The sequence below is a fragment of the Stegostoma tigrinum genome, chromosome 18 (genome assembly GCF_030684315.1).
Source record: "Stegostoma tigrinum isolate sSteTig4 chromosome 18, sSteTig4.hap1, whole genome shotgun sequence".
Lineage (NCBI taxonomy): Eukaryota > Metazoa > Chordata > Chondrichthyes > Orectolobiformes > Stegostomatidae > Stegostoma > Stegostoma tigrinum.
Window position 1 is genome coordinate 2,668,133 of NC_081371.1, and position 13,761 is coordinate 2,681,893.

The 13,761-nt window shown below is 44.0% G+C and overlaps 1 protein-coding gene across 2 annotated transcripts in view; it reads right to left on the reverse strand.

Annotated features, from left to right (window-relative positions):
* braf (B-Raf proto-oncogene, serine/threonine kinase) overlaps positions 1-13,761 on the reverse strand; it is a 103,661-nt gene that overhangs the window by 19,820 nt on the left and 70,080 nt on the right. The window contains exons 8-13 of one of the 2 annotated variants that reach the window (XM_048549171.2): positions 13,171-13,330; positions 12,048-12,087; positions 9,518-9,637; positions 5,139-5,281; positions 4,119-4,236; positions 2,646-2,730 (exon numbers count right to left, since the gene is read on the reverse strand). In XM_048549171.2, coding sequence (XP_048405128.1) covers positions 2,646-2,730; positions 4,119-4,236; positions 5,139-5,281; positions 9,518-9,637; positions 12,048-12,087; positions 13,171-13,330 — 666 coding nt within the window. The remainder of the gene's footprint in view (positions 1-2,645; positions 2,731-4,118; positions 4,237-5,138; positions 5,282-9,517; positions 9,638-12,047; positions 12,088-13,170; positions 13,331-13,761) is intronic. The other variant, XM_048549172.2, reaches the window with a different exon arrangement.

The following is a 13,761-nucleotide window of genomic DNA, read 5'->3' on the forward strand; positions in this document are numbered from 1 at the left end:
GCTGCAAAGTGGCATCAGGCTGGAAAGTGGGATCAGACTGGGCCATAAATACAGTGGGCTATGGCCATAAACACTGTCCCCCAGCAAGTGGTGCATTTATCACACAATGCTGCTTCAGGATCCATGAGAAATGGAGACACTACAAAGCTCGCTCATCAGGCTCTGCCATTCCAATTTCATCGGCACTCAAAGCTTCAGCACAAGTCAACCAAAATGAATAGAAAACAATGAAAACAATTTATTTTGTTGTCAATATTAATTACTGTTCCCCTCAAATGAAACCAAAAACCAGACACAACAGTATTTAGATGTGTATTTGGCCTCAATAGATCTGCAGCTGATATTAGGCCAATGTGGAAAGAGAGCCAGGTTTTCACCCCAACTTAGGGAGCTACGTGTACGTATATGTATAGACACTGGACATGAACATGGCTGGACTTGGTTCTGGTGCCTTCCAGTCAAATAACCCTCTCATACTTCACAGCCTAGGTCTGTTTCTATGATTACCACTTTCAGGACCATGAAGAGTAAATAGATGGGACTATGAAACTTACAGGGCAGAGGACAGATCCTTTATAATTAACACCACTCACAGGACCGTTCCTGCAGGCTGTGTTTGATGTCATGTATGGGAAGTTCAAATGATGTGCTCTTAAAGGACTGAACGACGATGTATCAAAGTAGACAAAGCATTCCAACCATATTGTTTGAATGACATCAGACCTCATATACCTCAAATGCCATTATCTCATCCATATTTTATGATTCACTCATGGAATATGGGAATAGCTGGTAACATCTGCTTTGCTTGTCCATCCCTAATTTTCCATGAGAACATGACAGCGAACCACTTCCTTGAACTGCTACAGTTCATCTGGGACAGCTACACCCAGGTGATGTTAGGGAAGGAGATCCAGGTTAGTTAGACAGTATTTTTGTCACAACAATGGATGGTTTAGGACTTTGTGGGGAACTTGCAGATACTGCCCTGGCATGCATCAATTGTTTTCAATTCTTCAGCGTGGCAGAGCTTGTGGGTTTGGAAGTCACGCGAGCTTTCAAAGGAATAATGATGAGCTGCTGTAGTGTACCTTATAGCCGGTGCACACTGCTGCCACCCTGTGTCTATGGTGGAGACAGAGTGACCATTCACCATGGGCTATTGGGAGAAAAGGCCTCCTCGAACTGTTGCAGTCCATTTGGCGTAGATAGACCCAGAATGTTAACAGGGAGGGAATTCCAGGATTTTGACCCAGTGACAGTGAAGGAACATTGGTATAGAATAAATCATGATGAAGAGTGACATGAAGAGGAACCTGTAGGTCAGGGGCTCTAATAACTGCAACCATCTACCTTTCTGCTAGGCATGATTCCAACCAACAGTTTTTTCACAAGGTGACCTTAGTTTCGCCAAGGCTCCGTTATGCCAGTAGTGGTTAAAGGCAGCCTTGATGTCAAGGGCAGTCACTGCCGCATCACCTCCAGGAGTCAGACCATTTGACCATGTTTGGATCAAGGCTATAATGAGATCAGAAACTACATGTCCCTGCAGAATGAAGGCACGACCCATCACTTTAATATTGATGGAGACACATAGGATGGGTTCATAATTGTTCAAATTGCATTTGTTATTCTTATGTACAGGACATAGCTTGGCAATTTTCCAAGACACTCTTCAGGATTAACGCTGAGGTGTTGCCCATTGCTATATTAAGTATGCTCATCTGTTTCCCAACATGATGTGGAGTGAACTAAATTGGTTTAAAGGCTGTGATGATGGGCACCTCTGGAGAAGGCTTCAATTACTCTGCAGCTCAGCCTGAAAATTAATGCACACATTTCAGTGTTTTTTTTTGCATTGATATTCTGGGCACCAGTACTGTGGACTGGGATGTACGTGGCGCCGGGTGCTCCAATCAGTCATTTGATGACCACCCAATGCTTGGCTAGAGGTGGTTCAATTGTAGAGCTTGGATCTGAGCACTGGTTGTGGAGTCACCTAGCTCTGTCTTTAGCATGCTGTTTCTGCACAGATGGAATCCTGGACTGTTTTCTCCCTGGATTGGCACTTCAATTGTAACTACCTTTCTGCTGATTTTGTTCTTCAAGCCTCTTGGATAATAGGGGTGCTATTGAGCTGCTGTCATTGATGGACATTGGTGTCCCCTACCCAGAGCACATTCTCTGCCTTTGCTACCCTCAGCACTTCTTCCAAAATGCTATTCAAGATGGACTCATCAGCTGAGGAAGGGGTAGGTAGGTGGGAATCAGCAGGTGGTTTTCATGCTCATGCTTGGCCTGATACCACAAGATATCATGGGGTCAGCAGTTAATTTTGAGGACTCCCTCCTTGGCCACCATATCTTCAGGGTTCATCCTCCTATTTGTATAAGACATTGAGTCATCACGATCGGCTAAGGTTTGATTCTGTGATGATGACTGTCAACTAGTGTTGGTGAAGAGCCTATGGAACAGCTCCCCTAATTTTGGCAGAGATTGTCAGATATCAACGAGGGGGGTGCTGGGGGTGCAATGGGATTGCACATCGCCTGTACAATTTTCATCAACAGTTTTCCAATATTTCACTCACGGTCTGCTGATTGATTGAAAGGCTGGCTTTCAGAATTTCGCCATGATCCTCTTACCTGAGGACTCCCACTTCATTCTTAAAGGCTTGTAGCTGTTGAGGTGTCGGAGCTGTAACATTCAGCATCTTCACGGCAACATCCCCTGTGGACAAACAGCATTTTATAGCATGTGGCAGCACAACAACAGAATTGGTTCATTCTACAAGTTAATTAGCCTAAACAGAATCATACTCCCCTAACAGTTGACAGTTTTTCCCTTCAGTTACTCAGTAACCTAACAATGATTGAGGTCAAAATGTGCTTATCTCAAGGAGGTTGGAGGCTCCCAGGCAGAGGGGAAAAGGGATGGAGAGATGAAGAGCTCTGTCCAGTCACACCCTTTCGTAAAGTGAGCTCATACAGAACTTGTGCCAGTCCAGGATCAGGCTCAGCCTTTGGTGGCCTCTCTAGTGCCAATAAGGTCTGTTGGCATTAGCTGCCATGGTGAATTACTGACAATAAGATACACCCAGCATCCAAACAGGCGTTCTCAGGCTGAAGCCAAGACCTTCAAAAGGAGGCCAAGGAGAAGGCTGGCGTGAAACACATGACCCCAAGGCTTTTCCAAATTCATGGATCTGGCAATGTTTCAAGAGGTGACCCTTGCAGATTGCCACCGAGCATCGACTCCTCATCAGCACCTTCATGATGATAGAGGATAAAGTTGTGTTTTGGAAATTTTTGCCAGTCAGGCCCTAGAACACAAGTTGAGCTATCCAACAATTTTTTTCTCAAGCACCCTGCCATAAGAGTATGAGCCTATTCCACCTCTCAATTAGATTTATACCCAGCTCCTTTTTCCCCACATTTGATTGACATCGCTTGATACCATTAGGAAACATCCATCCATCTCAGTCTGATCTGACCAAACATGCATTGTGGGAAGTTTACAAAAACTCATGCACAATGCTGTTTTTGGGAACTATGGTGGTGTGCAAGGGGCACTAAGCATTCCTTACTGGTCTCAGACCAATGCACCTTGAAACATATCCAAGACAGTTGCATCTGGATTGGGAACAAAGGAGACAGAATGACCATGGGCTAAATGCTCTTTACTCAATAAACAATCTTCGGTTTTGGTCATTGTACCACCCAGAGCTGGTCAAACAAGTCTCACCCACTTACAATGTTGGTGGCTGAACAAAATACACTGCTTTTTTTTAAGACTGGCTTTTAGGGTGCAGAGGTGATACTCATTTTCCACAATCCACCCCCTTTTTTCTTGCGAGAAATATCATCTGTGGCTGTGGCAATGATGATGCCAAATGGTTAAAGCTGCAACACACTGCATGAACTCACCGTGGAGGGGGTCTGGAGTGTAACCAGCTTGACTGAACCTGAACTGCAGCTTCTTAGAGTTCTGGACCCTCAAAGGTGCTGCAACACAATCCATAGCATTCCAGTGGCCCAACACCAAATCCAATCAAATAGCTAAATACCATCCACCACGTATGTACCCAAGAACAGTGAGAACCTTGCCACATTACATACCATGCCACTTTCCCTTGTACACTGTTCCAAATGAGCCCGATCCTATCCTTTGACCCAATGTGATCTGACCTTCTGAAATTTCCCAGTCGTCACTGGAGTCCCTTCGACCCAGAGTTTTCTACAAAGCAGAAACCATTGTAAATAGCAGGGAAAAAAATACCCAGGTTAAAAATTGTACTGTGAATTCAGCACCATTCACACCGCAAGTTCTACTTGTTTTTCTGACTCTCCTGTTGTAACATATCATTCACATTAAGTCTTTCAAGTGGGCCCCATTCCAACCACTGTCAAGTAAAACCATGTTGCAAAATGCAGCGAAACAAGGAAGTGCCTCTGTGATTTCTCAAGACCCAAGGTCAAAGTTCTGATCACTCTACTCTATACTTGATGTCTTGGGTATCCTTCAGGAAATCTGGCAACAAGATGTGCACCTTCCCTCAATGGACGGAGATGCTCAAGAGAATGGACAAGTTACTGTGATGTTCGGACAATTTTGCCCTGGATAATGTACTCGCTAACATCTAAATAGTAGTGTTGGTATTATTCAGGAACCTAAAGGACATTCTGCATCCTCTGAACCTATTTTGTGATCTGGCACAATGTAAACCCCACAGTATCAACGGCAAAGGGATTGGGCAGAATCACAATTAACATCAGCAGAAAAGCCATCAGAAATATATCTCTTCCATCCAATGTCATCTTCCTACCATCCCCTTCATCCTTCCTGCCTTGATAGCTCTCTTTCTCACCATTAGGCTTCCCCAACCAAAAATATGCCTCTGCTCCTACCAAACAATCCACACCCATGTCACCTGCTGGCCAGGAGGGCAGCCAGGACTAGGCATCCCTGAACAATCTCTCCCTTCCCAGCACAGAAAAGCTCACAGCCATGATTGCTATCCTTCAAATCCTTCGTCACACATCTCCCAACTCCCCCTTATCTGTGTAAACACCCCAATTCGTTATCTCAGCCCCTCACTGCACTTACACAAGGGAGAGGGAGAAGGACCTCTTGCTTACCATCTTATTCCGGTCTTCGGATGATGAGGATGATGATTTCCTCTCTCGTGGCTGACTACCGGGTGATTTCTGCAACGTTTTGACACAACTCAGGGAACCAGGCAGCGAAGCAGGTGGGGTGGCCGACAGGCCTGATGTGGACCCTGTTTAAATTTTTGTTTAAACCAACGTTGTAACAGGAGGGGGTGTGGAGGAACCGAGAGGTAACAGAAAGCAGAATCGTTACTACAGCAAAGAGTCACCCAAAATAAGGCAAGAAGCTAAACTATAATGTTGGACAGCCCATGCAGGGTACGACACTGGTGAATGATCTCACAGCCAAAGTGGCTCCCAAAATAAGGAGTGACCATGCACATAACTGATTTTTGATTAAGAGGTAGGGGCGGAAAAAGAAATAGAAAAGCGTGAAGTTATGGCCATCAACTTGAAATTTCTTGATAGGGCTGCAGCAAGTTAGCTACACGGCAACATTCAAAAGCACCTTGTTGTCTCTTGTAACTAGCCCTGTGCAGTGGGTAAGCTGTTATTGTGAGGTCAGGGTTGCCGTGTAGTTCAAACTCTTCAAGCTATTGTGCCTATCTTAGTTCAGGGCAATAACAACTTACTGCAGAGGGGTTAGAGGTAAATATAAAGTGGAGCAGGTGGGAATCCAGTAGGGCAGAAACCAATGTGCTTAGGACTAGACAAGATGACTTTTAGGGAAATTTTACGGTCAACAACTCCATTTGCTTAACCAAGGATTCATGCTTAGACTGCTACTAAGGATATTTCCATACTTCAAAGAGATTCACTTTTAGGGCTGGATACAACAATAGTCAATGATAGGTGATCTCTAGTAATGAGCTTTCAGGCAATGCTGAAACTTGCCTTACACCCTCAATAAACAATGCTCGCCCACACAGATCCAATGTCAACCGAGAAAAGCAACTCCACACTTCAATCTCAAATCTCCCCAGGATTTTCAATGAGAATAATCACTGGCTTTGACACCCTGAGGCGAAGAGCAAGTGGAAATGTGCTCCTGGAGATCTCTCCTTCCACCAGGCACTATCTACAAATTTGTTCGCTTCATTCCTGCTGAAAATAAGGTTGAGCTTTGGATTGGCCCAAAAGTTAATACTTGGAGAGGAGTAATACGTGAAGAAATGTTATTTTCAAAGACTGCAAAGTAACCTTGAAACTGTAAGCCCAGCAATGTCAGCAACCCCTCCCCCTTCACACAGTACCCAGCAATGTCAGCAACCCCTCCTCTTCACACAGTACCCAGCAATGTCAGCAACCCCTCCTCTTCACACAGTACCCCAGCAATGTCAGCAACCCTTCCCCCTTCACACAGTACCCCAGCAATGTCAGCAACCCCTCCACTTCACATAGTACCCCAGCAATGTCAGCAACCCCTTCCCCTTCACACAGTACCCAGTAATGTCAGCAACCCCTCCCCCTTCACACAGTACCCAGTAATGTCAGCAACCCCTCTCCCTTCACACAGTACCCAGCAATGTCAGCAACCCCTCTCCCTTCACACAGTACCCAGCAATGTCAGCAACCCCTACCCCTTCACACAGTACCCAGTAATGTCAGCAACCCCTCTCCCTTCACACAGTACCCAGCAATGTCAGCAACCCCTACCCCTTCACACAGTACCCAGCAACGATCAGCATCCGTTGCCCTTCAGTATAGTACTCCAGCAAGAGTCAGTAGTGTCATGGGCTAACTGCACACTTGCCTTCCACACAAACACAGGCAAATCATCAGCAGATATGGTGACTAAAGTAAGCACTTAGCTTAACGATTTAAGTTTATCTCGAGCACAATCTCAACATCTTTTCACCTAGTGTTGCCTATCAATCTCAGAGAGACACAGAGTCATACAGAACAGAAATAGACCCTTCAGTCCAACTCATCCACACTGACCAGACATCCCATTCTGACCTACTCCCATTTGCCAGCATTTGGCCCATTTACCTTGAAACCCTTCCTATTATGTACCCACTCAGAAGTGATAACCTGCTCTAAAATGTGAAGACATTATTAGGAAAGAAATTTGAAGGTAAAGAAGAATATTTTGAAACAAAAAATTCTTCCCCCAACCTCAAAAAGCACAGAATATGAACATCAGAAAAAATACATTATGGAAACTGTGTGCCTTTCAATCTGGTTTTGGCTGCATATTGAAACCATTTTAGCGAATGTCAGATCTAGATTTTCTTTAAGAAAGATATTTGTCTTCAAAATGATTACTGAGCAATAAATTAAAAATATTTTTGCTAATGTAATTGCTTTAAGGCTGATAATCAATGTTAGTGAGCAGGTTGACAACCCAGAGAAAAGGCACATTGTCTCTTGCACTAAAGAGGCACTCTAAATTATAAAACAGTGTGGGAATGTGTTCAACAAGGAAAACAGGCACTGATCAGAAGCAGTATTTTGTTTCTAGACATTGAGAAAGTTGATATGATTTTTGTTTTGTCCAGAATTCTGTTTGGAGTGAAACATTTACCTCTTCCAGGACTCAATCCACCTCTTCTCCTGCAATCCTTCCTGTGACAAATGGTCTCAGAAATGGTGCCCCTGTTTCTCTCTCTACCGATTCTGTCCCAGCCCGCCCAGTGTTTTCTGTTTTTAGTTCAGATATGCTTCATCTGCAATACATTGCTTTTGGAATGAATTCCTGTGTGCTTGTTTAATGCATTGGCTGATGTGTTCAATTCCTACTTGAATACACTAAGTACCCCACTTCTTTGGAATAACAAGTGGTTAAAGATGATTGGAATACAGCAGATCAGAGAAAATGAGATAAGACTGGTAAAATTCAAATTCTTATAATTGGGTATAAATGAATGTAGAACACCTCTTTCCTTTTCTTACACAACAACCATACCACTCTCAATAACGTATCTGCTCAGGGGACAATTTAGTTCAGTTGAATAGACAGTTGGTTTGTGATGTACAGTGACACTAACAGTGTGGGCTAAGTTCCTGTGCTGGCTGAGGAAGGACTCTCCTTCTCAAACTCTCACCTTGCCTGAGGTGTGGGGACCGTCAGGTTAAACCACCAGCAGCCGACTATCTCTCTAACGAGAGAGCAGTCCTATAGTCTGGTAAGACTGTGGCAACTATTTCTTTTATTTAATGAATCCATTGCATCAATCATTTCAAATCTGTAATGTACATGCTCTACTATTATGCAATGTTTCTAGGAATTCTGATGGTCAATGTTGGATTATTAGTTGGGACTTTTACAACAGCAACAACAAATGGTGTGTACTACCTAACAGTGTGTCTCTACCTCAACGGTCAAGCTAAAGGAAACAAGCTCATTTTTATTACAGTGAACCACATGAATTACAAATACATGTGTACATGTTATTGGAATATTAATTATATTGAAATACAGAGCTGAAGAGTATTGTTTTATTAAGGAGCTAAAGGCATTCTTGAGAGAGACTGCTGGGACTTGGAGCTATTAAATACAAAACAGCTAAATGCACGACTGCATTTTGTAAATAAATTTGTTACTAAAAAAAGTAGTATTGTATTGTTTAGTATATCACTGACTGGCCTGGGATTGAGATAACAGCTGACCGAACAGACAAGATGCAATGACTGTCCTTCACATCATACTTCATCCACACCCTCTGCATCCTCCCTCCTCCTCAATACAATGTAAAATTATTGCAAACAGTGCACACCAGCAGATGCTAAATGATCTTAAAACCTTCTGACTTCCAGTATGTTAAGAGATGAATGCAATCAAAATGTCGGAGATAGCAAGAACTGCAGGTGCTGGAGTCAGAGTCAATACAGTGTGGGGCTGGAGGAACACAGCAAGTCAGAGAGCATCATCACTCCTGATGAAGGGTGTAAACCCAAAACATCGACTTTCCTGTTCCTCCAGCTCTACACTGTATCGACAACTAAAATGTCCTCACTTCGTTAGTCTTAGGACACGTATCATTTTAAATTTTGTCCTGTATTCTACTGCTGTTGGCCAAATTCTATTTGCCCCCATTTTTTGCAGCCTGATAGCTGACAATGCTCTGCTCGATTTTCTTGCTTGTTTAGACTGATTGATTGACTGATTGGTAGCAAGCGAAGCACTCTAACACGCCAGAGATGGATGGAACTGGGTTTGCTCATGTACTTGCTGGAGCTGCTGAATCATCTTTACAACTGGATGAACCTTCTCTGACCCAAGCCTTGACTCAATACTGCTTCTGATTGAGCTACCTGCTCCACAACTCCTGTACACGATGGGTCTATGGAGTGGGCATGGATCTCCGGTGGAGAAGCAGTGGTGAGAGAATTGGTGCGGTGCAATGTAAATGTTCGTGAGGGAGCGTGCACAAGTGGTTAAGCGAGGAGAGGTGCCCGAGTACCTCTGAATACAGGACCAGGCTCAAAATCAAAGACAAGGTCATTGGGGTAAGATTGCAACAAAGGGCTGGGAGTCCGGGAGCGGTACTTCCTTAGGCACCTGATCGGCTGCGTCAAGGGGGCTGCGGGAAGAGAAAAGAAAAGGAGTAAAGGAGCAGGATCTGAAACTCCCCACCAGTGGGGTTCTTCTTTATTGGATAGAGAAAAAATATTCAAAAGGGCAAAAGAAACCTCACTTAGGATTTCTGCTGGGGGATCTTCCCATGTTTCGTACAGTGCATGTCCAACAACACTTCCCACTCACAGCAGAGACCAAAATTCTTACATCTACACACACTTTCCCATAGCATTCCTGATCGCCAGGATTCTCATTCATTAATTGCCTTGGAAACATATATGTGGGCAGATTCCACTGCCTCTTCAGAAACAGTGCTATAACTACCTGATAGGAAGGAGCTGCATCAATTTGAGAAGATCACACATTATTTTAGTGGACTGCAATAAAGGATTCATGCACTTAAATGAGAATTAATTCAGCGTTTTAAGTTCTGACCTATATTTTGCTTAAAGAATAAAAGAGGCAAGGTTCTTGCTCTTTGAGATTATGCTAACCCCCAGGAGTTCAGCAAGAAATCAAAGCACGACAATTTAACCACTGCTTTGAACCAACTTAGTGTGTCTTTTGGTCCCCACCCGGGATTGAAATAGCACGGGTCCCGCGAGCATCACATATTGTTGTTGTTACAAGTGCCAAAGCAATATTCTTCCGCGTCTAAGCTAGTAAAGGCAACCAATACTGACCAAAGGAAACCAGTCTATCGTCTGCCTGAGCTGAACTGACCAGGAAACTAACATGGGAAAAGGTCAAATCACTGGCATCCCACCTTCCCCAGATAACAAAGAAAACATCTGGTTTTAGTTCTGTGGGCAGAATTGAGTGAAAAATGAAGAAGTAACCAGCTGTCCATCAAAGTTCATCTCTCAAATCCTTTCCTTCATCAGCAGATACTCAGGCTCTGAAAATAAGTTCCCAAAATTTCAGTGGAGTCATGGGCAAGGTTGAGACTCTCCTGCTCAACTCCTGTGACAACATTATAAATTGTTTCTTTCCAAACTGGTGCTGGGACAGAATTTGGACTTGAATAACTGTGGGGTGAAGGTGTAGGTGTGGTTGGGGGGGGGGGAAACAGGAATTCAAAGCACCCAGCCTTGAAAGAAATAAGGGTGGAAATCAGAGCACAGTCTATGTTCAAAATAAGTTAGCAGCAGCGTCGGCTCCTCACTTGTACACACTACACCACTGACTGTAAGGTCACTTATGCATTCCCCAAACTACTGGGACCTAGTGGGTGTCGCTTCAACCAGGAAAATGCTCAGGTTTGCTGCTCATCTCCCTACCACAAAACAGCACCACAGGTTTTTTCACAAAGGCAGCAATTCAAGCCAGAAGTCAAGGCTTTACATAGATCTAAGTGAACCCTGACAGTTTATCAGGAGAGTAGCTCTTGCGTTCTTGCTGAGTAAGATCATTGCACGCCAGATGGGCATTGCAAATGGCCTTAGTCCCCCGTGTTAGGGAAGGGTAATCCTCTTCTTTGCAAGATTCCCACTTCTCATCATAAGCTAAACATTCCTGGTGAGATTCCTAAAAAAAAATGAACAAGGCAAGTTTGGGTTCAGGCCTGATGGCCTCCATGGCCAAATGGTCCACGAACCCAGAGCAGACTCAAACAAAGTCATAATGAGACTCACGTAAGAGCAACATTTGGGATGAAGGCTGAGGTCAAGTTGCTTTCTAGCAAGGAGTCAGTGCCTTCTTCTGGTGGAAGGACAGAGGGAAGCAGTGGGATAAAATCACCAACATTTGAAAAAAAGATAAAAGACAGAAAGAAAGATGTTAATTTGTTGAATTTTATTGTAGGGAGGTGAAAGGACACTATAACGAGTTAGGCAATGGCTTATTGAAGGCCTTGCTGCTTTGTATCTACATTAGTACCGCCTCTTCCAATAAATTATAGACTGAAAGGGTTTCCATTGCCTGACCAATTTCAATTCTGGCACTTGAACAATGTGTTCTACTCTGTTAATAAGGAACCACAGTGATGAGCATTCAATGGGACAACGAAATAAAACTGTCGGAGGTCGCCACTGCCAAATGGTTGTGAAACATTTGAGAAGGTCCCACTGGCACTCTCTGGTGGGTATTAACCACACACAACATGCCATCATGAGGACCCAGTGCCAAATTAGCCATGCCACTCTGGAGCACACAGAAGGCCTAGTGCAGGATGGAGAAGAAGTCATACCGACACAGTTGAGAAATCACCTGGCAAACATTATTAGGAAAAAGCCCTTATTCTACATTTAATTTTCTGCAGCCTGGTCAATGTTGCATTATCACTTTACCTCAGGGAGCAAAAATGTATACACACTCCTAATTTCAAAAGGAATGCAACTGAGCAACATCTTATCATGTTTTCTTAAAATCTCCACCCAAGAAACTCTAAGGGAACCAAGACGTCACATTCTTACCTCCGTCACTGCGTGGTAGACCTTGATCACGGATCAGACCCTAGGAGACGAGAAAAGGGGAGACGTCTCAGTCCAGGCACTAACATTTTTGAGGATTCACGGATTATGTTGGGTTACTAAGTGTTGCAAGAGTAAGGTTTACCCGAAGCCTCAAGATAAAGGTTTACCCGAAGCCTCAAGATAAAAGGCCTTGGAGAAGATTTCCGGTATGTATTCATAACACGTTTCAGAAGGAGTGCACACTGTGTGGGGACTACAAGTGAAAGAGCTCCACAAGCTACTACTGTACCTACTCTACTATAACTTCCTCACCTACTGTTTAGCATTCATCTGTTCAGAAGAGTGAGCTTTCATTCATACAATGCTTTCCAAAATGTTTAACAGGTAAGGAAAGTTAATTTTGAAAAGCAGTCCCGGTTATAGGGCAAGATTATAGTCAACTTGCACATTGATAGGACACATTAACAGCAGTGAGATAAACTACCACGTCATCCATTCAAATCGTAGCAGTGGGATCTTCCTCTGCCTGAGAGGTCAGCTTAGTGTCTCAGCTGAAAGGCAGAACCCTCTACAGTGCACTGCTCTGGAGTGTAAGCTTAGATTATAGGAGTTAAGGATCTCGAGTTCAGAACCTCAGAATCAGACTTGTTACTGCTGCATCTGAGCCACAGTTACAGCGTGTCACCAGAACACCATGAAGTGACTGGCCTGAGATTACTGCCCCTCTATCTTTAAAAAGCCATATTTAGTGTTGGACCACCGTTCATGGGCTATGGACATTTCTGGCAAAGTCAGCAATTTGTCATCCGTCCCTAATACCCTTGAACGGACTGGTTTTCACAGCCATTTCAGAGCCTTGATTATGACCCTTGTCTGGGTCTGGAGTCAGTTTAGACCGAAGGATGGCAGTTTTCTGTCCCTAAAGGACATTAGTGAATCAGATGGTATTAATGACAATTGTTTCTGGTTTCTTGCCATTGCTGAGACGAACTTTCAACTACATTTAAATTCCTCTAGCTGCCATGGTGTGATGTGGAGTCGGGAACCTCGGTGTGGTAACTTGGGTCCAGAGACATTACCGCCACATCACCATCTCTTCTGAAGGGTAAGTGAGGATACTTACATCAATATTGACCTGCTCAATTGTGTTGAGATGTACGTTTGGTGCGGAGGATGAACGGTCACGTTGCCCAAACTGATTGCGTTGCTCTTCCTCACTGGGTCTGAAAGGCTGTGGGATTGGAATCGATTTTGTCGGAGAGGCAGTGGAGTGAATTAGGGACCTGCAAATACAAACACCGGTCAGCAGATGTGAGAATTTTCATTTTTCTCCATGCCTTCTGCCTTACAATTCTGGTTCAGGCTGTTACACGGTTCCTGGGGAATATGATATCTTACTGAGCTGTCATTGTGAACAGTGAGTACCTCCAGGTCATTGACTGGGGGAAGGTGGTCAGGACTGAGCTCTGGCTGAGTTTTCCTTCATAAAGCTGGGGCTGAGGAGACAGGTTTCGGCTTTGAGACCAGAAAATAATCCTCAACCCATGGAATACAGCAATGCTGTGATTGATTTCATGATCATCCTGACATTTCCTTCAACCCTGAGAAAGCGCTTGGCCAGGAAATCATACTCTTGGTTCTAAGTCTAGGTCTTTCAGAATACGTGTGCGTGAATGCGCCTGTGTATTGGTACAGCGGGTCATATATCTACTTC